Source organism: Giraffa tippelskirchi, chromosome X, assembly GCF_054371585.1.
Source record: "Giraffa tippelskirchi isolate mGirTip1 chromosome X, T2T-mGirTip1v1.2.pri, whole genome shotgun sequence".
Classification (NCBI taxonomy): domain Eukaryota; kingdom Metazoa; phylum Chordata; class Mammalia; order Artiodactyla; family Giraffidae; genus Giraffa; species Giraffa tippelskirchi.
This window is the reverse complement of record NC_137289.1, coordinates 3,192,614-3,219,447: the sequence shown is the minus strand read 5'-3', so window position 1 is coordinate 3,219,447 and position 26,834 is coordinate 3,192,614. Positions and strand designations below refer to the sequence as shown.

The 26,834-nt window shown below is 46.2% G+C and overlaps 1 protein-coding gene across 2 annotated transcripts; it reads left to right on the top strand.

Moving 5' to 3' along the window:
* The first annotated feature begins 237 nt into the window (after positions 1–237).
* Positions 238–17,075, top strand: GABRQ (gamma-aminobutyric acid type A receptor subunit theta). Of its 2 annotated transcripts, none has more exons than XM_081564181.1 (9): positions 238–802; positions 2,738–2,826; positions 7,816–7,883; positions 9,300–9,520; positions 10,696–10,778; positions 11,247–11,384; positions 11,922–12,074; positions 13,647–13,894; positions 14,450–17,075. In XM_081564181.1, the coding sequence occupies exons 1-9, from the start codon at positions 654–656 to the stop codon at positions 15,359–15,361; spliced, it is 2,061 nt and encodes a 686-aa protein (XP_081420307.1). In that variant the 5' UTR covers positions 238–653; the 3' UTR covers positions 15,362–17,075. The 2 variants fall into 2 exon arrangements, with proteins under 2 accessions (XP_081420307.1, XP_081420308.1); XM_081564182.1 differs by having other exon boundaries at positions 343–802; positions 13,647–13,884; positions 14,554–15,361.
* The last annotated feature ends 9,759 nt before the right edge of the window (positions 17,076–26,834 follow it).

Here is a 26,834-nt window from a genome sequence, read left to right as displayed (position 1 = left end):
TACATTCAGACAGAGCAAATTCCCTCACTCCCTTCACCGCGAAAAACAAACTCTTGGGCACACGGTCTTCCAAAAGACACGCACATTTTGAATTTTTTTTTGCCGAGAGAAAACACGCCCCATCGGGTGCCTGGCTGCGGAGCGCGTTCAGCCCCCCGGCAGCGACGCTCCTCCCTTCCCCCGGGCCGGCCCCGCCCCTGTCTGTGGCTGGGCGCGACTGCGGAGGCCTGAAGGGGCGGGGGGCCGGGCGGTGCGCTGGCTGCGGGCGGAGGCCAGAGCGCGCGCCTTTTTTGTGCGGCTTCTGGCACCTGCCGGATTGGTTCGACCAGCGCGACCGTCGGAGTGGGCGGAGCCAGCGGGCGCCAGGCTGGGTGCCCAGTCGCAGCCTGGAGCGGATGCAGACGGAGCGCACCTCGCAGCCGCCGGGCGCGTCCTAAGGCTCCAGGTCGGGCACTAGCCCGACTTCTGGACTCCGGTCCGACCTCTGCTCCCCAAACTCTCGCTGGAGTCTCCTTAGAGGCGACTCCTCGCGACTCCCCAGCTCCCTCTCACCTCGCACTGTCCTCGCTCGCTCCGTCCCATTCCCCGGCGGCGGCGGCGGCAGCGGCAGACCGCAGCCTCTCGCGCCCTCCAAAGCCCCGGAGTAAGCAGCCATGAGCATCCGAGGGATGCTGCGAGCCGCTGTGCTTCTGCTGCTCATCAGAACCTGGCTCGCGGAGGGGAGCGACCTCAGTTCCACCCCGAAATTCCACTTTGAGCTTTCCTCCACCGTGCCCGAAGTCGTCCTGAACCTCTTCGACTGGTAAGCGGGAGCCGCCAGGTGGGGCATGGCGGCGACAGGAGAGGACCGGCGGCAGCCCCGGACCTCTTGGACGGAGCGGGCGGGGGAAGACTTGAACCCGGGCTCGCCGATCCCTGGCGCGCCGGCCCTGCCTCCAGATCCCTGGAGGGAGATGGGCTGAGAGTAGGGGCGACCGTTTGAGATAGAGCCCTGGTGCTTCAGCCCACCTGTTAACTGCAGCCCCGGGGGTTGGGGGGAAGGATGCCCTCCCCCCAAGGTCTGCCATCCATCCCCAGAGACCAAAGCCCCTGGCAGCTTTTCCCAGTCACATCCTTTGGCACTTGTAGGATTGAGGGTGGGAGTACAGGGTGATGGGAAATTCACAAAACTGTGTAGACACCTGTTTGAGTCTGGATATTTTTCTCTATTCCCTGAGGCGCGTGCGTGTATTCGTGAATGTGTGTTGAGCAGTGAGGGACATTTTCCGATGCCGCAGACAGAAATTATTGACTCAACCTCATCTGAGCCCAGACAGTGCAATCGGTGGCTGTATAACATACAACCGTGTGGCCTGAGATGGGTGCAATTTTGTAGTGACTCCAATTAAACATTTGAAGATTTGGTGTTTGATTTCAAGTTTGTTTGAGTCTGTAAATATCTGAAGAGATGTTAAACAGTCAGGCTTTACATGGAGATCATATGGAAATATGTGTTTGTGATGGCCACAGATCCTGAGCACTGGCATATGGGTAGTGTGTGTGGTCCTTAACACACAGAAATCATTCATGTGCACACTTTGAAATTTTCTCATTAAAGATAATTGAGATTTTTTTTAAAAGATGATTGAGAATAATTTTTCAAATGGCAAACCAGAAAAGAACATGTATGAGGAAAAGGGAGGGGGGGATAGTTGGGCAAGGTTCCAGCAGAAAGCTCTGCAATGTCCTCAACCCAAGATACCAGATTGCTCTAGTGAACACACACACACACACACACACACACACACGAGATCTGCAGGGGCTGACGTTCCATAGTCACTGCGTGAAAGATACTAAGAGTTATAGTTTTGCCAGGGCCTATTCTCATTCACAAGCCCCTTTGGGGGAAAAGAGGCCCCAGTGAAAGACTATGTGAATTGAAAGGGCGCATCAGAGACTTCTGGAAAGGCCAGCTCTCTGGGTCCATTTACATGTGCTCATCCAAAACACGTCTAGGCTGGAAGCACACGCTTAGCCAAAGAGATGCCGGCTCCAAAAATGCATGTGTTTTTGAGGATGGTTCTGAAACCCAAGGATCAGAAATGGTTTGATTGATGAGGCTCATAAATCTCTGCTACATGAGCAAGGCGCTCTCTGTGCCATATATCACATGCCAAGTCTTGGAAACAGAGGGGCACAAGAACAAGATTCACATAGACGTGATAGCAAAATGCCGGCCCTAGCCTAGGTAGGGGAAATGTGAGTGAGGTGGAGGATGCAGGCTGGTGGGCTCAGCTCATGGAGGTACTGAGGGGGTAAGGTGCATCCAGGCCAGTGGTAAGGTGGGTCTCCTTAGGGGGCTTGAGGTAATGCATTTCTGTGAGTGCTCACGCCTGCCCACACCCTCTCCTCTCCACTTCCCCTACAGTTTTCCCCCATCCCCCCAATTCTGCCTGGTAACAAGAAGCCAGTCTTTATGCCCCACCCTTTGGATAAAGGCTGTGGAGGGGGAGGGGGAAAGAAGAGTCTGCGTCACTGCTGCACTTCTGGCTGACTCACTGGAGGAAGGGAGGGGAGCGGGGAGACATGTGTACATGTATGATGCACATGTCTGCATCAGTGACTGCACGTGTCCGCGTGTGTGCGGGAGGAGAGAAGGCCCTGGCGAGTTGATGCCCGGGGTGCTGTTTGCTGTTTTCTGAGAAGTGATGCGGCATTCACTGATGACCAATACCTACCAATGACTTCTCTGTTCCAGCAAAAATTGTGCAAATGAAGCTACGGTTCACAAGATTTTGGACAGGGTGCTGTCGAACTATGATGGCCGTCTGAGGCCGAATTTTGGAGGTAAGACACGTCCAGGTACTAGAGCTGAGAGACAGCAAGCCAGCTCCACCCAGTGAGCTGACCAGGGGCATTCCTCTGGACTGGGCCCTTCTGCCTCTGCAGACCCCCCTTCCTGACCCTCCAGAGACCCCAGCAGAGCATTCCCAGGCCCCAAGTCCCAGGCCTATAGCTCTTCTGCCGGCATTTCTCCCACTTCTCTGCCCCCTCCACACTCCTGTACAGCGGCCTGAGCCTGAAGCACATTGCCTGGGCTGCAGAAGCACTCGTCACCCCAGCTGTGCTTCTCCGTCTGGAGTTTTCTGCTCCATCTGTGGGGAGGACACACGTTCCACTTGTGCACACATTCTTTGAACCCTGGGCACTTACCCTCATTCAGCTAGTTGAAAACTAAGGGCATGGTCTTCTCTGCCTAGTTTACTTCATACACTCGGGTCCCAAGTTCCGCTGCCTCTGCTCACGCTCCCCAAGCCTTCAGCTCCCACCAAGTTCAGTTTATTGCACACACTGCAGTCAATGTGATCTTTATGAATCCCACCTGATTACCTTAGGAACTTCTGATAGCCTTATCTGCTAAGTAAAATCTACACTCCTCAGATCTCAAGCACAGAGATGAGAAATGACAAAGAAACTGAAGTAACAAACTCCATGAAACCTATACATCAGTTTCTCCTGTTGTTGTTGCCTAGCCCCTCACCCCACCCCACCCCGCCCCGGCTTTGGAAAGGGAGACGGGCCATCTCACAGCACAAAGTGACAGGCACCTACCTGAACTGCACGGAATAGGAATAGCATTCTCTGGCTGAGGGGACGCCCAGGAAACCTAGACCAAGGACAGACAAGAAGAGAGGTGCCTTAAATAGACATTAGTCACATTTTGGCTCAAAGGAAACCAGGAAAGATCTAAAAGGCAAGATGGCTAAGTCAGAGAAAGCACTTCCCTTCCTGCAGATGGACTAGACACCCACTCTAAAGGGTTAATGGATGCTAATGTTCACATTGGCACATTTGTGTGAATAGCCCTCTTCTGACTACACAATGCCTCAGCCCTCAAGGGCATACAGTTGTTAGCAATTGCCCTTGTGGTAGACCAGTAGGGGCTCTGTGATCTGCCTAGGAGCCACCTTGAAAGCATTTGTGTGAATAGCCCTCTTCTGAATACACAATGCCTCAGCCCTCAAGGGCACACAGTTGTTAGCAATTGCCCTTGTGGTAGACCGGTAGGGGCTCTGTGATCTGCCTAGGAGCCACCTTGAAAACCACGTTGGTTGCCCCGGGCCCTAAGGTTTGGGGGCGGGGCACTTGACTGCTATCCTCTTTGCTGCTTTGCTTCCGACACAGCCCTCGGATCCAAGGTGAGTGTACACTAGGGACTGGGAAGTTGGAGTGGACAGGACAGAAGGCAAGTGCTAGGGCACAGCCAGCACCCCACTGGACCAGTTGCACCAAGCAACAAATGGCAGGTGTCAACGGTGTAGCTGTTGCATTTTTTTTCCTCCATTCATCGTTTTCATGTTTTTCAGCAAAGGCTGACCAGCAGCCGTTCAAATACATCAAGCGCATTCTCCCCACTCCTTCAGGTTGCCATCTCTGCAGGCACACAGGGCCAGGGGGAGGGAATAGAGGGAACAGAGCAAGGACCAACCACTGGGGGTTGTCAGGTGCTCCTGACCCACAGATCTCCAAGGCACCTCACCACCATATTTTGAGCTAACCTGGATTTGTTTACACCTGATGTCTAACCTCCTGGATTATGCTAAGCTTCATGGACGTGCAGACTTAAGGAGTCGGATAGCAGCTCGGCCCCCAGTTTGGCCAAATAGTAGATGAAGGTGGAAGGACAAGGACAAGGCAGAACCTTCTAGCATTTAGACAGAGGGATGCACTACAGGCTCCAAGTCTGGGGCTCTTTTATGGGAGGGAGGGGGCAATCATGGGAGAGCAAGGCCAGGGGGTTTAGGGATGGGGGTAACCCAGCACTCCTACTGTACACAGAGTCAGATTCTGAAGTTAAGTAGTTTCAGGGCTTCACACACCAGCACACATGGACAGACGTGACCCAACTGTGGTTAGCTTCAAATGGGAGATGTTACTTCCTTGAGAAGAGAAGGAAGGTGAAGAGGAGGCATAGGAGGGGCCAGGGAAAGTTAACAAAGTTGCTTCTTTCTGAGCAAGAGAAGTGGGACTCCATAGTGCTGCAGAAGCAGGTCCCTAACAGCTTTGCTTAGCCTGTCACTTGGCATGACATAGGTGTGGAGCAAAGGATAAATGGAACACCTTCATCACTCCTTCAGTTACCTCCTCTTCCTCTGGTACTCTGATGGATGCTAGGGAGGAAGTATAGTTGGGGTTGCAAAGTTTCCAAGAGGGACAGAAGTGGTTACCCCCCCTCCCACTTTTTCTGCCTTCTTGAGTCCATCAGGAGGGACAGCGATGGGATATGGGGCTGAGACCATCACCCCAAAGACAGCATTTAGACACCTTATCTGGAAGCTTCTTGTTCCCCTCTGTTATGCTTGTAGGGGTGTGGTAGCTTAGTTAAGCTCTCGTTATGACCACTGCCAGCACATAAGATGTTCCCTCTATGTGGGTAAATTAGAAAAAGATCTCAGGTCCCCTTCCTTCAGGTCGCACTCCTGGGCCAGGACTCATGGCTTACTGAGGAGAATGTGGACTGCACGTTCCCACTTGCCCCTTTAACTGGGAGCCTTTGGACAAAGAGCCCTGGCACTTTAGGGTTCAGATCCCCAGGATTCTGCTGTAAAGGATGGGATTGCCTGAGTGATACAGAACGGTCCAGGATTACAGGTTTGACACTGGAGTGAGACAGCCAAGGGGATGGCTGCTCCGCCCTTCTGGGGCTTGTTGCCTGCCTAACACAGCTTTCACCCTTCTCTAAAGGCATGCAGAGAGCCTGAAAGGCTATAATAAAGAAAAACTGCCTTTATAGAAACCCCTATCACTACAAGCACTTTGCCAGGGATCATTCACAATAACCCTGAATGCTGGAATTGGTTATGCCCTCACACGGAGTCCCATTTACTTCTCAGCTGCCATTCATACATGGATTCCTAGTAGCACTTTGTAGCTTAGTTTCTAGGCAGCCAGCCTGCAGTGAAGCCAGCAGGCTGAATTGGAAGCCTCACACGTGTTTCCGTAACAACGGTGTGATATAATACACGTAGAATAATGGTTCGGCTGTGGGGCTGGGTGGAGGGAGTCCTGAGTCAATGAGGAAACAATAAAAATGTTTTTTTCTACAGTACTTTATAGTTTATGACATTTTGCACATCCATTATCACATTGGAATGGGCAGTGCTAACACCTAGTCCTGAAAAAGAAAGCCAGGAGGCAGAAACATAGACACACACATGCACGGATTCAATCATGGTTACATATTAATACACACAAACACCCTCACGTATGTACTCATTCACATGAACACACATTCACTCATTCATTCACACATAGACACATATCCACACATGGTTTGACATTCACATACATGAACGTACTCACATTCACACATGCTCACACACAAACATGTCCACATTTTTACCAACTCACAAACACATTCACACATGAACATGCTCACACATTCACTCATAGGTGTATAGTGACACACTAACACAGATGAATGTGCTCATGGGTTCACTTGCACATCAAAATAGTTGCACATTCACTCACACACAAACATAGTCACAAACATTCAATCATACTCACTTGGACATGTTCAAACGTTTTCTCAAGCACATCAACATGCATACATAAACTCACACTTACACACTCATAAGTGTGATAAGTGTGAGTGTAGAAGCATAATCACTTATCACACTTTTCACTTGCATATGAACAAAGTCACATGCACAAATGTATTCACATATACACACAATGAGCATGCTCACTCACACTCACACATACAGTCACATACCCATAAGTTCACTTACATTCCCAAACACAACTTTTCACACACAAACATAATCATGCATTCACTCACACATGAACATGCTCACAAATATATTAACAAGTGAACAGGCTCACACAAACAACCTACATAGTCACTCCCACATGATATATGCAAATACACACATGTGCTGACACATTGATTCACCCGGAAACATGCTCACACATTCACTCACACACAAACATGCTCACAAACAACATTCATGAATTCACTCACGCATGAATATATGCATGCATTAACATGCTCACATATACAAACACACCCACAAATTAACTCACACACAAACAAGCTCACAAACACACCCATGTTCACATTGCCTTGTGCATTAACAAGCTCACATACATTCACAGTCACACATTCTCTCATACATGAAGACACAAACATTCACTTGCACAGGAACATACTTATAATTCACTCCCACACAACATTCCTACATACGTGGACATGTTCACATATTTATTCCCACACAACACATTCAAGTACACAAATAGACACTCATGCATTTTTCTCACACACAGGCATGCTCACATACACTCATGTGCACACTGGCACATTCACCTGCACATGAATACATCCACAGATTTACTGTGTCTGTGAACATGTTCACATCCACTCATGCACACAGCTCACACATTCATTCTTCATTCACACGAAGACACACATTCACATGAACTCACACAAACATGCTCATGCACAGCATATGTCTTGTTTTGGGTCTCATTGTTCTTGAGTTTTTATCCAGAAAACTTTTAGAAAAAGAGTGCTTCATCCCCTTATTTTTTCTTTATTTTTGCCTGACCCTTTCTTTTCAGCATATTGTGAGCCAGGCCCTTCTCTGAGTGCTTGGCTTGCATTAACTGTAAGCTAAGTATTATCGTTAGCCCCATTCTGAGGAAACTGAGGCTCAGAGAGGTTAGGTAACTTTTTCAAGGTCACACAGCTAGTAAATGCCAAAATGAGGTTCAAACTCAGGCAGTTTTTTACCCTTTTTCCTACCCTGAATGTAACAGTGCCTTCCTCTATTGTAGGTGCCCCTGTGCCCGTGGGAGTGTCTATCTATGTCTCCAGTATTGAACAGATCTCAGAAGTGACGATGGTAAGTGTGTCAGCTCCAACCTTGGGGCTGGGGACCAGGTACATAAGACAAGGAGCAGGGTCATAAGCGAACTCCTGTTGTTACGACCTCCAGCAGAGCCCACATGGAGGAACATAAGAGGTTTCGGAAACTACAACCACCTGAAATAAAAAATAAATCCAGATGTATCATAGATCTAAAAGTGAAAGAGTTATGAATCTTTTAAAATATAAGATATTGTTTTAGTGTCTTTGCGATAGGTAAGGAGTTTTTTTTAAAAGACACAGAAAACACAGATTATAAAAATAAATACTGGTAACTTCAACTATAATAATATTCTCTTTAGCCAAAACTTTTGGCACTTCAGTCTTGTAAAAGAAAGAAACAAAACCATTATGAAAAGTTTGAAAGGAAAACTCAGATTGGACTACGATATTTGCACCACAAATGACTGGTATTGAAAACACACATAATTCCTGTGAATTAATAAGAATATTTTTAAACAATAGAAAAATGATCAGAAAATGCAAACAGGAACTTCACTTTTGTGAAGAAATACAAGTAGCAGATAAACTTATGAAATGATATTTGACTTTATTATTAATCAGTGAAACACAAAATAAGACCACAGTGAGAACCCATTACATACCTGCTGCACCAGCAAAAAGTCAAAAGTCAGACAAAACCAATATTGGCAAGGCAGGAGCGCTGGTAACTCTCATCTGCACTTAGTGGGAATATAAACTGGAACTTTGGCATCATAGTTCTTATTTCATTGTGATTTTGGTATGTATGGTGTCATCACATAGTAATATACATAGTATAATCATATAAGGCAATATTATCCAGCAATGCAAGTGAATGAATTTTAATTATCAACATCAAGCTGAACAAACACAAGCACAATGTTGAGTGAAAGAAGCAAGCTATGAACACAGAGAGTGTGATTTCTTTCAGAAAAAATTTTTAAATAAGTCCAAGTAAGCAATACATTCCTTAGAAATGCATAGGCAATAAAACTTAGGAAAACATGAAGAAAAAATGTAAAAAGCAAAATTATTACCATTAAAAGTTAAGATAATGTATTACTGCTGGGAGATATGGGAAATATGTTCTGCAGGGGATACACTGAAGCTTGAAAGTTATTGGGAACATTGTATTTCTTAACCTGAATTTTATTATATGGAGCTCATTTTATTATCCCTAACATTGAACATTCTTACATGTTTCATTACTTGTCTATATGTAGGATAAATTTCATATATCTGCATGCACGTGCACGCGCACACACACACACACACACACACACACACACACACACACACACACACACACACACACACACACACACACACACACACACACACACACAGAAACTCGGAGGACCAAAAGCTGAACAACCACACTTACAACTGGGATTTATCTTTCTCTCCTCAGGACTATACCATTACGATGTTTTTTTATCAGACCTGGAAAGATCCACGTTTAGCGTATCATGAGACCAACCTGAACTTGACCCTGGACTATAGGCTGCATGAGAAGTTGTGGGTCCCTGACTGCTACTTTCTAAATAGCAAGGAGGCTTTTGTTCATGATGCAACTGTGGAAAACCGCATGTTTCAGCTTCACCCAGATGGAACGGTGCGGTATGGCATCCGGTGAGTTCCCCAGGGACCTGGGGATCACCCTGGCAGGACTGATCTCTGCCTTTGGTCATTTTTATGCAGCATCCAGGGGACCCAGGGGTGCGCAGTTGTGCATCTACTGCCTATGGCTTTGTACAAACAGAATGTAGGCACCCTGGAACGCCTCGCTGGTCTATTTGTAACATAATAGACAGTCACCAAAGCCCTCCTCACAGCCTCATCTCTTACAAACCATCTTGTAAGACAAATGTAAGAGATAAATTTAGCTCAGAAAATTTCTCCAACAGGTAGCTACTAGGGTATAGCTCTTTCACACACACACACACACGCACACACCACCTACTGTACAAAATGGAAATCACTTTAAGAATTGAAAGAGACAAGGGTGGCACCTGGGAAGAGCAGGACAAAGAAGGGTCCAGAGGCTCCCAGCTGGGGCTGCAGAAAGCTTTTGTAAATCCTCTTCCCCACTGATCTCTTCTCCCATGGCCCCAAGTCTTCCAAGATCCCTCCTCAGATTCTTCTTTTGGACTTCCCACATGGCAATTGAAGCCTCATTCCATAGCTAACCTCAGAGATATTAATCCCTCCTGCCCATTTACACTCACTGGCATTTGCTAAGCCCTAGGACACTCATAAGCAGATGCACAGAGATGGGAGTGCTGCAGGGGCAGTTCTCATGGCCAAAGGTGTGTCTGGGTCACTGCTCACATCAGGGTGTGCACACCACATACATAAGATCTAGCACTTCAGCTGCTTCAGTGTTGTGGTTTCCTCCAAACAGCCTTGCTGATTCTTCAGCAAGAAAGTCCCCTTTCCGACTCTGCATTCAGTTTCCTCCAGGGTCCTTCCCATTCTGACACCTCAAGGTTTCCTGACATGCCAGACATCTGTTCTCATCTGTATTAGTCCCACACCACTTTTTGGTTTCTCTGTCACATACAGATTTCCTCTCTCCTCCTTACACAACTCATCTTTACTGCAACTCATCTTTCCTCTGGAGGGAAGGAAGGGAGGGGAAGAGAAAGAAGGAAACAAGAAAGGAAGAGAAGAACCCAGCTTTAATGTAGGCAGTGTGGGCCAGTCCTTGGGGCACCTCTCCCCACTCCACCCCTGCAGTTTTCTCAGGAACAGTTACTTGCCTGGGCTGGACTTACTTTCCCCTTCCTTTTGCTTTTCCTTTGCAGGCTCACCACCACAGCAGCTTGTTCCATGAATCTGGAAAAATTCCCTCTGGACAAGCAGACCTGCAAGCTGGAGGTGGAGAGCTGTACGTTTATCTCCCATGGCCCCTTCTTCCCTTCCTGGGTGTGGGGCCATGAAGAAACCAAAGGTGCACTTGACAGTGAGAGGGACTGCATATGTCCCCTACTCCCTCCCCCGCCTTTTCTCTCCTAGGTAGACAGATAGATAGACAGACAGATGGATAGACAGACAGGGGTGTATATAGGCATCTGAAAGAAGGTGGCCTTCAGGGTGGAAATAGTCCCATACGGGAATGGGCCGTGCTCTGGGGAATTTGTACACAAGCCGGTGGCACATCTGTCTATTCTGCTTTCCTTCCTGGATAAGAAACTCCAGACTGAAAGTTCTCTTTTCATGTGCCCTGCTGCCCCAGGGTCAGACCCACAAAACTGCAAACTGCAGGTTCCAGCTATCCTTTGGTTTTCACAAACTCCTCTGGTATGAAAGCCACCTGTGCCTGCTTCCTTTGACTCTGCTCGCTTCGCCCCTGTAGATGGCTACACAGTTGACGACATCCTGCTCTACTGGGAAGGCAGTGGGAATGCCGTCCAGGGAACAGAGAAGCTTCACATCCCTCAGTTCAGCTTCCTGGGAAAGACGATCAGTACCAAAGAGGTGTTTTTCTACACAGGTGGGTCTGACCCCCTTCTTCTCTCCTGTCTCTTGTCTCTTTTGTATGCTAGGGAACTCCTCGTGACCTCTGCCTTTGACCTCTAGAATCTCTTCTGCCTTCTTTCCTATTCCCTTCTTGTTCTGGGCACCTTGCAAAGCCCCCTTCAGGAAGTCTCAGAGGCTTACCTTCTGCCAGTGAGGAAATGAGTGCAGCAGCACTTGGCTGGGTTTGACATTCTACAGGCCTGCTTTCAGGGCCAGCTGCTCCATCTGTGGCACCTTTGAAATATCTCATCTCTCTCCCATTTCAACTTCAGTTGACATGGAGCAACTGAGGAAGGAAGGAAGAGATAGCAGACTTGCTGTGCCATATGGGCCTACTAATATGTGCCATTGTCACTGGCCTTAAGGCAGCAAAAGGGGTCAGGTCTGCGGACTGCCCAGGCTGGGATAGTAGAGGCTGAAGTGGCCATTGGTTTCCCCTCAACCATCCTGTACTTCACCCTGAAAATCCCCTCAGCCCTACCACCCTAATACCAGTCTGTCTCCTGGCCAGGTTCCTATGTGCGCCTGATCCTGAGGTTCCTGGTCAAGAGGGAAGTCACCAGCTACCTTGTGCAGATCTATTGGCCCAGCATCCTCACTACTGTTGTTTCCTGGATATCATTTTGGATGAACTATGAATCTTCTGCAGCCAGGGTGACAGTCGGTAAGTCCTGTCCCCATCTCAGGGAAGAACTTGGCTCATCTTGCTCAGAAAAGAGTTGAGAGTAAGGAGCAGTGTGTGATTGCACAGGCAAGGGAACAAGATGGGGCCTGACTAACAGGCATCTGTAAGGTGCCCAGCCAACCCCCAGCAGAGAGACCAACATTGGAGACAGATGCAAAAAAACATCAGGGTTGGGATCTTGATAGGTTGGGTCCAAACTATCAGAATTTCTATTTGCTGGATACATAAATGAATGGATAAGTCACAAATTTACATTAGAAATGGAACACCGTAAACACTGATTAAGAATCATATCAAAATCCTGTGAAGCAGCAGAGGGCTTCTAGATGAACTGCCCTTGACAAATGTCTAATGAAAGGCTGAGATACACACAGTCAGAGTCCAGAGGAAGAAATGACCTGTGTCTTCTTGGCTATAACTGCAGTAGGAAAGTACTGCTCAACCTGGGTTTTGAGGACTTCCAGGAGGCGGAGACATAAGTCTCAGCATTCCCTGAAAGAGGAAGTAGTTTGATTACAGGTAAAGGGTAAATTTCAGGGTACTTAGGGCTTCCCTGGTAGCTCAGTTGGTAAAGAATCTGCCTGCAATGCAGGAGACCTCAGTTTGATTCCTGGGTCGGGAAGATCTGCTGGAGAAGGGTTAGACTACCCACTCCAATATTCTTGGGCTCCCTTATGGCTCAACTGGTAAAGAATCTGCCTGTAATGCGGAAGACCTGGGTTTGATCCCTGGGTTGGGAAGATCCCCTGGAGAAGGGAAAGGCTACCCACTCCAGTATTCTGGTCTGGAAAATTCCACAGACTGTAGAGTCCATGGGGTCGCAAAGAGTCAGACATGACTGAGCAACTTTCACACTTTCACCTGGGGCACAAACTGGGGAAGTGGGGAGAGTAAGTATCAGGAAGAAAGCCTGGGCTGACTTGGGAATAACTTCAAATTCCACTTTAAGAATTTGGAACTTCATGTCTAAACAACGGGGAGCGTTGAAGACTTCTGAGCAGTACCAAGGAGGGGCCTAAGCTCCCAAATATATTTGGTCCCACTCTTCAGAATGCCTGTCTATCCCAGACCCTGGTCTGCTTTCTCCTTCACCATCTTTGGGGCAGACTTTTTAGCCTTCCTCTTTAAGAGCACACAGTACGCTAAACCTTTATATTTGTGCAATATTTTAGTGCTCACCAAATCTTCTGAGGGATGGACTACAGGAAAGCCTATATACTAGGAGGCAAAAAAGGGAAGGAGCATCATAGGGTAAAATGGGGCTAGATGTGTAACTCACTATGAACCATGGCTGGAGATTCTTGACTTGACCCTAAGAGCAATAGTCACTGAACTGTTGAAGTACAGGCTGGGCCTAAAGATGGGGGTGAAGAAGCTAAAAGGGCAATTGAGCCAAGGTTCTAAGCCAGGAAAGTTAAAGGCCTTTTGCTAAGGGCCCTCTTGACCTCTTGACCTTGGCCTTTGCTCCCTTCCAGTGGGATATGAGCCTGATGGCTTGTGCAAGAATTTCAGCCTCCTGAGGGGACTAACTCTGTGCTGTGTTGTTTATAGGTTTGACTTCAATGCTCGTCCTGAACTCCATCAACTCACATCTGCGGGATAAGTTCCCCCAATTTTCCTGTATCAAGGCCATTGACATCTATATGGTCGTATGCTTCTTCTTCGTGTTCTTGTCCTTGGTGGAGTATGTCTACATCAACTACCTTTTCTACAACCGAAGAGGATCCCAGCGTTCTCAGAGGCAACTCAGAAGAGCCCTAAGAGTCATGGAGCGCTACCGCTACCGAGAGGCAGAGCAGGTTTGGCTTTTTGAATGACAATCCACTTTCCTTGAGCACCTCTTAAACCTAAGATTAGCAGTTGAACCTTTTGCATTTCTTAGCTCCTTTCATCTTCACATAACACACACACACACACACACACACACCAGATAAGACAGAAGTAGAACAACTTATCATCACTTCTTTATAGGTTGAGTCATTATCCACGGTCACAAGGCTAACAAGTAGCGGAGACAGATTTCCCCAGACCTTTGGGCTTCAGATCTGGTCTACTCAGCATGCGTCAAAGGGTAGGTGTGGAGCCAGAAGGAAAAGGAACACAGGGAAGCTGCAAGGAAGAGACACCAGAGAGGCTAACCTACCTCTCCTTCCTTTGCTCTTCTGACTCCAAAACCATGCTGAGTCTTTTGCTGCTGGCAGTGCGTTAGTGTCCCTGCTTCACAGGGAGCCCACCCCCACCTGCCTGAGGAGGTCTTGCCTCTGCCCACTATGCAGCACTCCAGAGTGGGCAGCAACAGCCTGGGATGCTAACAGCCTTGTATATGCTAACAGCCTTTTGGTCCTGTTCCTCAGCACTGTGTGCGCAAGAGACGCCGGGAAGAAGAGACACTTTACCCAGTGGACGAGCCCATCAATCGTGCTGAAGAGGAAAGTCCTCCCTCTCCTCCCTCCCCAACAGTGGTTGTTCATATACCATTCAATGACCAGGTTCACCTAGAAGATGAAACTGACTCTCCTCCCTCCAGCCCACAGTGGGCCGGCCTAGCAAGCCTGGAAAGTCTTGGCTCTTTGGCCTCCCTTACAAAGGAGGCACCACTGGCCTCCTCAGAAAGCCTCAGTTCACTGTCCTCTCTGTCTGATGGGGCCTCACTGGCCACCACAGAAAGCCTGAGTGATCTCCTGTCCACCTCAGAGCAGGTGATACACCACGACGGCATTCGAGTTAATGGTATTGGTGTTGATAACAGTGTTGTTCCCACCGAAATCCGCAACCGTGCTGAGGCCCATGGCTGTGCTGAGACTCACGACCCAGAAGAAGACCCTGAAGAGAGCTCTGACTCCGATGAGAGTGAAGACAATGGCCCCAGCAGGAGGTGTCTGCTTGTCCGTGGCCAGAGGCGTGTGCAAGAAGAAACCTATGAGCTTCAGGAAATCTGTAACACCCTTCGTGATATCCATAGCTTACCTGATGACGTCAGAGTTGAGAGCGGCTACCTTGACCTTGAGGAGCAACTCAAGCGTAAAGTTGACAGTACCCGAAGCGTCTATAGTGATGATTCTATGGACTTTGATGGAGACAAGGAGAGCGACTCAGAGTCTGATGACAGTTTCCCCCCAAGCCCTGGCTGCTCCTTCAGTAAAGGGTTCTCCTCCGATCTCTTTCACCCTGACTACATCCCTAAGGTTGACCGATGCTCCCGGCTCCTCTTCCCTCTTGCCTTCGTGGTGTTCAACATTGTGTACTGGGTGTATCATATCTATTAGTTCCTTAAGTGTCCCCCGGTGGCAGGGACACTGCTGTGCTCCTTTCGTAGTTCCATTTTCTTCCATTTTGCCTTCTTTTCTGTCTTCATTTTACTTCATAGTTATTGGGCGCTTGAGTCCATTCCACATTTTTCTTTATAAACGTGATGTGAGGAGTAGTTGAAAAAGATGTATTCTGGCCAGAAGGGAAGGGATTGAGGAGGAGTTCGAGGTAAAGAACACACTGAATTTCCTTTCCTTCTGAAGACTATCATGTTGTCAATGACTTCTAACACCTAATAAAGACAGAAAAGCCACCTGGAAATGTTTACAGGACAGAGAGGAGCCGAACTGGAGGACAGGAAGGATCCGAGCCCTCTGTACAAAAACATTTCTGGGGACTTTTCTATCCCACTGAAGTGTTGAATTTTCTTTTTCATTAGTTTTTTCTTCTGTTTTTTTTTTCCCCTTCCTAGTGGTTATGGTCCTTGCTCACCCTCTGCTTAGGGTTTCATAAGAGAAAGCCAGACTGGGTTGTAGAGGGGCTATAGCCATCTCTTGCAAGTGCAGGGGTGGCTCTAGGGAACTTGGGGCTTCTGAGTGTCTTTTTTCCCCACTATTTTTTCTGTTGCATTTTGAGTGTAGTGTTCTGGTGCAGGCTGGGTGGGTAGGGGCGCTGAGTGAGATGTCAGGATAAGTGAGAGAGCATGCTTCCAGCAGGAACTTGCAGAGCATGATGCTGCTGGATTGGACATTACTCAGATTGAGCCAGCATCTTTGGAGGGATTGAAACTTCTCTTGTGTATGTTTCTGCTTCAAAATGCTTGATGATAGGGGCTCAGTACATCTGTCTGGTCAGATGCTGAGTTGATCATCACTAGACACAGTGCAAGCACTTGGTGAATGAAGACTAGCGTTAGGAAAGTTCACCATCTAATCTAGAATAGCAGATGAACAACTGTTGTGAGTCTAGATAATAATTCTTTCTGTTTGCCTAGTGCATAGTAAGTGTCAACAAGCTTACCCACACATCACATTGCCGAACCCTCACAAGAGTCCTGTCAGCCAGGGAAGGCAAAGCACATTGTCTCCAGTGTTCTGAGGGGGAAAAATGGAATTTATGTGCCATGCTTGAGGGCATGCATCCAATGAGGGGTGAAGTCATCCCACTTGCTCTTCCTTCTTCTTGTCCTCTTAACTCTGAGAGCTGAGGCTCTCCCCTCTTGCCCCTCTCTTTTACAAAAGGGTGTGCTCCATCAGGGTCTGCTTATGTGCTGGACATCAGACCTCATTCTACAGCACCTGGAGATGCAGAAAGAAGACAGTGACCAGCCAATAGGTGTGAACTGAGCACACCGGACATGGGAACTGCCCACCCAGTGGGCTCCTAAGGGAAGAAAGCAGTAGGCTGCTTGCCAACTTGCCACGCAGCTCCACTTCATTGATGCAGGAGGTGGGGGAGCAAGACTGGTGAAGCACTCAGCTGACGTCCCTCCTTCCTATGTAGGCAGCCTCTCCTTCAGCCCCTCAGCCACTTACGCTGTTAACCATGTTCCTGTATTTGTGTTTCTGTGTATACCTCGGTGTGTGTCTGCATCAGTTTAGTTCTGCATGCACATACAAGCACTTGAGAAGCTGTATAGTTCTATGTACGTCAGTGTAAGTCTATATTGGTGTGTGTAAGATTGTATATATAACAACATGTAAATGCAAATGCGTGTGCACCCCTATGAAAGAGTGTGTAAACTTATGTATGTGTGTTTACAAGCTATGTTTATCTATCTGAAATTGGTGTGAAAGGAAATACACCTGAAAGCGTATATATTCCCTGTACGTGGCCCTTCTAGAACCACCAGAATTATCTTGGCCTTTTCCCACATCAGGGGTGGGGGGATGTATCTGGCCAGGCTATTTAACTGAATGTTTCATTCCAATTCCCTGCCCCAGGGAGCAGGGTCTCCCGGTTCCCATCCACTCCTGTCTCCTGGATGGAAGAGGCAGAAAATGTGAATGTAGTCTCAGGAAGTGATCATTTAGTGCCTTGAGGTAGGAAGTGCTCCTCAGTCTGTACATATATACACACTTGCACAAACACAGCCACACACATGTATGTTCACATGCAGTGTCACACATTTACCCTCATATCCGCGCACACACACACACACACACACACACACACACACACACACACACACACACACACACACACACACATCTTGCGAGACAGCTAAAAACAAGAAAGATGCTGCCAGAATGTCTAAGATAGCCTCTCTTTTTGGACACCCCTCACAGAGAGGTGGGGGGATGAGCAGTGACCTCACATCAGAAGCTCCCATCATGGCTATTTGAAAGGCTTGCTTTCTTTGGCTTAAACATTGGTTGATTTATTTCGATTTGGGTTTCCAGGACCCAGGAGTGCCTTTGAGCCCTGCAGGAGGCAAGCAGTTCATTTGGGATGGGAGATCATACAGATAGATTGGAGCAGGAGAATAAAAAAAAGAAAGATTTAAGATGTATCTGGCAGAAATGCTCAGGAAGGCTTCAGAGCAAGGACAGAGAGCCCAGTTGTAAGTATCTCCATAGATCCATGTACCTTATAGATCTTAGATCTTATTATACCTTAAAGAATACCTGGCCCTAGTGTGCTGCAATGAGAACAGTTGAACGACTGTGACTCACTGTGTGAGAGTATGTGTCCAGGTGAAGCGGAGGTTTGGCAATGACACCTTTCCAAAAACTTGAACGTTTGAGTTTGCCATTGACTTGGTCATTTTAGCCTGTGCATTGCCAGATCCCCCCTTGTCTCCTTCTCTGCGTGTTCTGTCGTCAGCATCGTAATTGAGCCCCAACCTTCGCTGCCTCCAGCTGGCTGCCTACATCCCCTCCCAATTCCTCACCTCACACCAAGTAACTCTGGAAGTCAGGGCATCTGGCAGGGTGCTCCTGGGGCTCAGCCCATGGAGGCTTTCTCAGCCCAGACAATCAGAGTGTTGTGGTGATAGAGAATTTGGAGCTTGGGCAGAGGGAAGGGTCTAGCTTAGTCTGGGATGGAACAGCCCTGACTTGACTCCTCTACCTCCCTTCACTTTCTTTTCCTGTTAACTTTCCCCCTAAAACCCCTTCTCCACCACTTTCACAGGAAGGAGACTTCTGTGCCTTTAAGATGTCAGTTTGTTGTGGGGATATGTGACACGATTCCCATCAAGTTCTTGCCCATTCCATCTGCCACTGTGGAACACCTTTTCAGAGATAATAATCAATCTCTGTTATCTTACTGGAGCTTGTCAAATGTATTCTTACAATTCATGTCATCTTGTTAATAGCAAGGCTGCAAAGTCTTTGCATATTTAGAGCTGAGTTTTGCTGAGACTGTGGCCATTCCTAATGGGGTTTCCTTATTCTGTACATAAATGAGCTAACCCTTTGAGCTACTAAATAATGAATGCATTTACTAAGCTATCCACCTGCATGGTACCCTGCTGTGGTGATGAGCACTAAAGGAAATCGTGACTTGTCCTACTGAAAGTGCAGTGCGTTTGTGTTTGTGTTTGTTGTATCATGTCCTGTGATCAATATGAAATCTCGGTTATCAGTGTTGGGTTTTCAGGGTAGGGAGGGGGGAGGGTGTTACAGTGTCTCCCTGATGTACTTCAATTATGAAATACTCCCAGCTGGTCAGGGTCACCTCTGTTGACTCAACATATGTAAGACTTTGCATCCACTGTCTTGCCGGGTTGCATCCCCGGCATCAGCAGTCATCAGCAGAACTGAATTCTTCAGAGGGCAGCCAAAGCAGTGCCATTCTGGAAGCAGATGAAATACAGCAAAGCCACATACATGCAGGTCTTCAGGAGTGGTGCCAGGCCCAGGCAGTGAAAACCAAGAAAGGAAGAGGACCAAGAGCCATGCGTCCTGGATGGTCTGACTGGCAAAAGGGCCCAAAGAAGCAGAGATCACTCAAGATGACCCTGTTCCCGGTTCCCTCTTCGTCCTCATAATGCACACTTTTGCATGAAAAAACCTTGACCAGTCCTCACTTTTAAAAAGGAAAATATGAAGAAACAAAGTTTCATGTTTCTGAAAATATGCTGAAATAAAGGTTTGTAAATAGCCAAAAGGAGGAAATAAATATATATAATTGCAAATATGCTCATGAGTCATTGTATTTCCTGTCTGTTATGTTGGGAGGGACCTCCATCTGGGTCCAGGAAGCCTCTGCCTTCCATTCATCACCTTTGCCTCCCCACAGCTTTGCATATCCACCTGCTCATCCCCTAGGACATCTGAATCCATGGTTTTCAAGAGGAGGGAAAATAGTGATGTCACAGTTGAAATTTGTTTATGCTCTTGCACAACTCATTCTAATCATTTAAAACAAAAATTTAAAAACATGGCAAGTCATTGTGGTGTCAAATACAATGTGAACACGTATTTCCATTGGGGGGGAGGGGGGTTCATAAAGAACACTTAAAAAAAAAAAAAACTTTGCCAATGTAGATGTGCAGAATAAAAAGCAAGAAAGCCCTGCCCTGTCAGGGTGGGAAGAGGGGTGTGGTCAGGTTTTAAAAAGTCTGCAGAGTCACGTGAAAACATCCTGCTAATTCTGCAGAAGCTCATCGCTATGGCCCACATTTGTCAGTGTGGCCAGTGCTAAGCACCTTTTGATGAAAACCTCAGAGTTGCAATAGGAACACTAACCTAATCTCTCTCCTCTGTGATCTTTTGTGACCCAAAGCAGAACAGGAGAGCTGTGCATTCACACCTGACAGGTGTGATCTGCCCAAGGGGCTGGGAGCTGGTGTTGTCATAGGTACACATAGAAAGAGAAAATGCAGTTGGGGGTGGAAGGGTAGTTTTCACAGTATGTCTGGGGCCTGCCCTAAGCTGCTGAGTTCTCTGCTGGCTAATTTCTTGCCAACAACTCAGGTTCTGAAAGTGACCTGTGGCCCCAGTAGAGTTGTGGTCCTTGAATGTTCCTACTATCACTTGCTGCCCACCAACTAACTATACCACTACCTTAAGGGATATGGGGTAAGAGAAGGGGGATGCGGTCTCCCTCCTCATTTACATCTTCCCTAACTCTCAGGGTGAAAGATCCTTGCCACAGCCTCTCCAGGCTTTCAGAAAGGTCTCTTTCCAGGCTCCCATGTTGGCTCAGCTTCCTCTGAGCCCTGGAAGGGTCTCCCAGGGGCTCCTTGGTGCTGCCACGATGCTTCTTCCCCCATCCAGGTCTCTCCCAAGCTCTCTTCCTCATCAGACTCTCAAGGGAATTAATAAGATATACAGGACTGAGGCAGGATTATTTTATTTTTTAACAAACATAAGCACATTTTTTATACTGATATGTTTAAAAGGAATAGGGAAAATGAGGAAAAAAGAAAGTGAAGATTAGAAAACAAGTTATAGGGGATAAGGGCCTATTCCTCATGGGACTCAAACAAGTTTTCGTCCAATGGTCTAGATGCAACTCAGGAAATGTACGGTGAGCAAGGGCCACAGTTTGAACATAAATTCTTTCAATGGCCGGGCTAAGACTTGGTGCAATAGAATGCCGTCCTGCATCCTTGACTTTAGATTTCTCAGTTTCAATTACAAGTCAGCTTCTTAGAGAGTCTCCCTTTAATATCACCTTCTTTTCCAATGAGTAGAAAACATTCTACTCCATCATACCAGCAGATAATGGCTGGTCATATAATCCCAATTTATCATAGGAAAATCAATAATTGGGAGAGGTTAGGTGGGTGCTGATGTGGTAATAATCCCAAAATCCCAGTGACTTATTTCTTTCTCATACTGTGTGTCCATTGCAGGTCATCAGAGTAGTTTCTACTTATCATAGCCACTGAGGGACAAGCTGACAGAGGCTTCAATGACATGTGCCTCTCTAATGTTTGTAGCAAGGGGAAGGGAAGGGGGTTGGTCCTCACATTAGTGATTCAGTGTTGCACTTGGAAAGGACACACAGCACTCACACTCACAATTCATTAGCTAGAATGTATACCCTGACCCAACTATAAGGACCCAGGCTGTTCAGTTTGGTATATACCCAAAGGAGGTGAACCATATATCACTGAGTAGTACTAACAACCACTGGGACTTTACCTTGATCTTCACACGGATGTTGCTTTCTCTTCTTCCTTCTCATCTTTAACCTTGACACGGGAGACAGCAACATACATTAAAATTCAAAAATGCTGCCATTCATCAGTGAGAGTGCCTGCCATTCTTAAAGGAGGGTTCTTTTGCCTCTGGAGGAAGCTGCACCTTCTCTATGGATAGGAATCCAACTTGTCCTTCCAGCTACTCTGGGCCAATCACCTGTCAACTGAGGTAGTTGCCACTGGCTGAAGTAAGACCTTTATGGTATGTGGGTGTAGGCAGAGTGTCCAGAAGGAGCTTCAGGTATGCAAACATTCCTCTCAGCCCTTTCCCTCAGGAACAGGGAAGACATTCCCTTTGTTGTTTCAAATGGGTTGCACTACCAAAATTCCAGAAGTCATGGTGGCTAACAGCCGAAAACTATCCCCTAGCTGTCTCCAGGTTCACCACTGAGGATTTATACTCAATGCTAGCTACAAGGAGAGATTAACTGCACCCAGGATGCTAAAACCAAAATTGAGGAGCAAGTAAACTCCACCATAGCTGAGTCCTGAACAAAGTAGACTAGACCTAAAGGTGAATGACTTAAGTCTTCAGTGAAATCCCTGACAAAACTACAAGTAAACTTCTTTTCGAATCTCAGGGTTTCTGAATTATTCTGAGAGTCCTGTCAAGAGTGAGGACTGTTGAAATGGACTCTGTGGAGCAGAGATAGTGGTAGGCCTAGTTCTGAGCTAGCAACTCCTCATGGGTGACTGAGATGGCCAAAATGTATTCCTTCTTCCTGTAGGGTCCCTCAGCTAATGGCCTCGTGGTTCTATTTATGTGCAACCCCATACTCACTCCAAGAATAAGACTGCCAACCTGTAGCCTTTCCACCCAAGAGCTTCAGATCCCATTTTGACGGTGGAAGGACTTCATTAAGACACATTATGACATCCTACCGAGACTGGTGGTAGCTCATGTGCCAGAGGGGGAGGTCCTTCCACTGGCATCTCTGGAAGCTCTGTGATCACTGTGAATCAGTCCATGATTCCTGCCCTCTCCCCATTTAGAGTACCCTTGACCTCGGAAAAGAGAGAGGCCCCTCTGTTGCTCCATTAAGTAGTGAGGATCTACAGAAAGGGTTTTCTGCAAGACAGGAGGATCGGCAGGACACCTTCACCAGAGCAACAAAGGAGAGAGGCCAAGGCCTCCAAGTCCTTCTGGATAGCAAGAGCTTTCACTCATGTGGGAAGGGAGGTATGATATTGTCCCCTTCACATGCCAACAACCTGGCACTAGCTCCAAGTCAGTAAAGGACACCTATGTTTGTTCAAGCTGTCTGTAGTCAGCCCAATATCCCTTCGTTGTGAGCATCTGGAATCTTACTGTCAAGTCATACATGTATGAGTGGGTCAAGACCCACTCTCCAGAGCTCCAGAGATAGCAGAAAGACTGGTACAATGGGAGGCAGAATAAACAAATCATTGGCCCAAGTGGCTTTCTCCCAAGCCACTGCTAAGTTCCTGATCTTTGAAAACAAAAGCCTATGAAGGTAGCAAGACTATCAGTGCTGGAAAAAGGGGGCAGAAGGAGCTACCATTTCCTCTCCTCCCTGCCACAATTCACATCATCTCAATTTTTTCTGTTGCTGCCTTATTTTCTAGTGTTAAATTTCTTTGCATTCTGGGGATAAACCGTGTCACCAGCAGTTAAACATGTTTGTCTCTTTATAACTAATAATAAAAAAATAAAATAAAACAAAATACCCCTGAATCCTAGAGTCTCCAAATGACATTTTATCTCTCTCATCCTCTTTAGGAGGAGGCAATGGCACCCCACTCCAGTACTCTTGCCTGGAAAATCCCATGGACAGAGGATTTTCCATCCATGGGGTCGCTAAGAGTCGGACATGACCGAGCAACTTCACTTTCACTTTTCACTTTCATGCATTAGAGAAGGAAATGACAACCCACTCCAGTGTTCTTGCCTGGAGAATCCCAGGGACAGGGGAGCCTCGTGGGCTTCCGTCTATGGGGTTGCACAGAGTTGGACACGGCTGAAGCGACTTAGCAGCAGCAGCAGCATCCTCTTTATAGCTTTCTCAAAAATAATTTTTAGGCTTTCAATTTCCAGTTCTGCGTGTAAGAAAACTGGAAGTTGCTACTCCTTAGAAATCAGTAAAAAGCTAGAACAGGCTGAAAAATCAACAACTTTTCTTAGATCCATATGAGAGGTAAGAACACAGCAAACTGTGGTCCCCAAGATTGCAGAGACAGGCAGGTGAATACAGGGAGTGAGATTTACCAGAGCAGAGTCAGTAAGTATCAGAGAAAAATCCCCTCATGCTTCTGGTGGGAGGATGAGGGGTGCAAAGGAAACATTTTGAAATACACCAAAGCATGCTATTCTTCTCAACAAGTCCTAGCCTCAGAAGAAACTGGTTAACCAGAGCCTAACCTACTATGGTATTATCAAAGTGTAACTGACCACAGGGAAGGGAAATACCCAACTCAAGTCAGTTGTAGCCTTCTATGTGGAAGTAGAGAAATAACTCCAGCTCAGTATAGTCATCCCATGGCAAGAAAGGTGTGGAGGCAGAGAAAATGAAAAATAGCAATACTTGTGAAGTTCACAGTTCAGAGACATAGACTCACTAAATGACTGAGACCTAACACAGGACTACAGAAAATTTCCCCTCTGCTGACACCTTACCACCACATTAAAGGCTATTTATAGCAGTTCCTTTTATCCAATAATTGTGTCCAGCTATCAAGAAAAAGTTAGAAGACATATCAAAATGTTAAAACACAATTTAAAGAGAAAAAACAAACATCAGAATCAGACCTGGAAGGAATGTTGGGATGATTAATATGTAATGGCTCTACTGGATAGAGTAGATAGTATGCAAGACATCACATGGGCAATGTAAGAAGAGAGATGGAAATCCTAGGAAAGAACCTGAAATAAATGCTAAGTCATCAAAAATGCTAACAGAAACAAAAATGTATTTGCTAGGTTTATTAGTAGCCTGAACCTGGCTGAGGAAACAATCTCTGAGCTTAAGGACATCTCAATATAAACCTCAATTTCTGAAAAGCAAAGAGGATGAAAACTAGGAAAAAAAGGACATAATATCCAAGGCCTATGGTAAAACTACAAAAGGTGTAACATAAGTGTAGTAATAATACCAAAAGAAAAAAGAGAGAAAATGAGAGAAGAAATATTTGAAATAATAATGAGTGAGCATTTCCCTAAATTAATGACAGAAAATAGACCACAGATCCAGGAAGTTCAGAGAAAATCAAGTAAGACAAAGGTTAAAAGAAAAAAAAAACATAAACCCTACACCTAGGAATATCATTTTAAAACCACAGAAAATCAAAAATGAGTAAAAAAATTTTGAAAGAAATCAGAGGGGGAAAAAACACCTACTTATGGAGGAGCGAATAGAAGGATTATGTCTGACCTCTCCTCAGAAACCACACAAGCAAGAAAAGAGTAATGTGAAATATTTAAGCTGTTCAGAGGGAAAAAAAAACCCTAGAATTCTGTATCCTGCAAAATTACCCTTCAAATATGAAGAAGAAATAGAGATTTTATCAGAAAAGCAAAAATTGAGGGAATTTGTTTCCAGTAGCTCTGCTTTGCAAGAAATTTTGAAAGAAGTTCTTTAGAGAGAAGGAAAGTAATATGAGTCAGGAACTCAAATTGACAGACAGTAAGGAAAAACATCAGAGAGGGAATAAGTGAGAGTAAAATGAAAACAAATTAAAAAAATTAATTCATCTAACCGATAATACTTTATTGAAAATAATGCCAACAATGTATTTGCATGTATGTTTATTTATATTAATGTCATATGAACGTATATATACACATATTCATCTGTATATGTGTACACATATTTATGTATGCTTTTATAAAAGTGAAGTAAATGATTGCAATATTATAAGGGGCAGGAAGGAGGCATTAGGATTATCTTGTTATTATAATGTAGTAACACTAACCATGAAGCAGTATAGTGGTATGTGAAAGTAGACATCAGTTTAGTTCAGTCACTCAGTCGTGTCTGACTCTGTGCGACTCCATGAATTGCAGCACACCAGGCCTCCCTGTGCATCACCAACTCACGGAGTTTACCCAAACCCATGTCCATCGAGTCGGTGCTGCCATCCAACCATCTCACCTTCTGTCGTCTCCTTCTCCACCTGCCCTCAATCTTTCCCAACATTACGGTCTTTTCCAATGAGTCAACTCTTTGCATGAGGTGGCCAAAGTATTGGAGCTTCAGCTTCAACATCAGTCCTTCCAATGAACACCCAGGACTAATCTCCTTTAGGATGGACTGGTTGGATCTCCTTGCAGTCCAAGGGACTCTCAAGAGTCTTCTCCAACACCACAGTTCAAAAGTGTCAATTCTTCGGCACTCAGCTTTCTTCACCGTCCAACTCTCACATCCATACATGACCACTGGAAAAACCATAGCCTTGACTAGATGGACCTTTGTTGACAAGTAATGTCTCTGTTTTTAATATGCTGCCTAGGTTGGTCATAATTTTCCTTCCAAGGAGTAAGTGTCTTTTAATTCATGGCTGCACTCACCATCTGCAGTGATTTTGGAAACCAAAAAAATAAAGTCTGACACCGTTTCCACTGTTTTCCCATCTATTTCCCATGAAGTGAAGGGACCAGATGCCATGATCTTAGTTTTCTGAATGTTGAGCTTTAAGCCAACTTTTTCACTCTCCTCTTTCACTTTCATCAAGAGGCTCTTTAGTTCCTCTTCACTTTCTGCCATAAGGGTGATGTCCTCTGCATATCTGAAGTGCTTGATATATCTCCCAGCAATCTTGATTCCAGCGTGTGCTTCTTCCAGCCCAGCGTTTCTCATGATGACTCTGTATATAAGTTAAATAAGCAGAGTGACAATATACAGCCTTGATGTACACCTTTTCCTATTTCTTGTTGTTCCATGTCCAGTTCTAACTGTTGCTTCCTGACCTGCATACAGGTTTCTCAAGAGGCAGGTCAGGTGGTCTGGTATTCACATCTCTTGAAGAATTTTCCACAGTTTACTGTGATCCACACAGTCAAAGGCTTTGGCATAGTCAATAAAGCAGAAATAGTTGTTTTTCTGGAACTCTCTTGCTTTTTCGATGAACCATCGGATGTTGGCAATTTGATCTCTGGTTCCTCTGCCTTTTCTAAAACCAGCTTGAACGTCTGGAAGTTCATAGCGATGCAATCTCAAAAATGACAGAATGATCTCTGTTCGTTTCCAAGGCAAACCATTCAATATCACAGTAATCCAAGCCTATGCCCCAAACAATAACGCTGAAGAAGCCGAAGTTGAACGGTTTTATGAATATCTACAAGTCCTTTTAGAACTAACACCCAAAAAAGATGTCCT

Excerpts from the sequence above, each read along its gene's own strand:
- GABRQ (XM_081564181.1), top strand. The coding sequence starts at position 654 with ATGAGCATCCGAGGGATGCTGCGAGCCGCTGTGCTTCTGCTGCTCATC. Across the intron at positions 10,779-11,246 it reads CAAGCTGGAGGTGGAGAGCT|ATGGCTACACAGTTGACGAC; the intron begins GTACGTTTATCT and ends TCGCCCCTGTAG. Across the intron at positions 13,895-14,449 it reads GCTACCGAGAGGCAGAGCAG|CACTGTGTGCGCAAGAGACG; the intron begins GTTTGGCTTTTT and ends CCTGTTCCTCAG.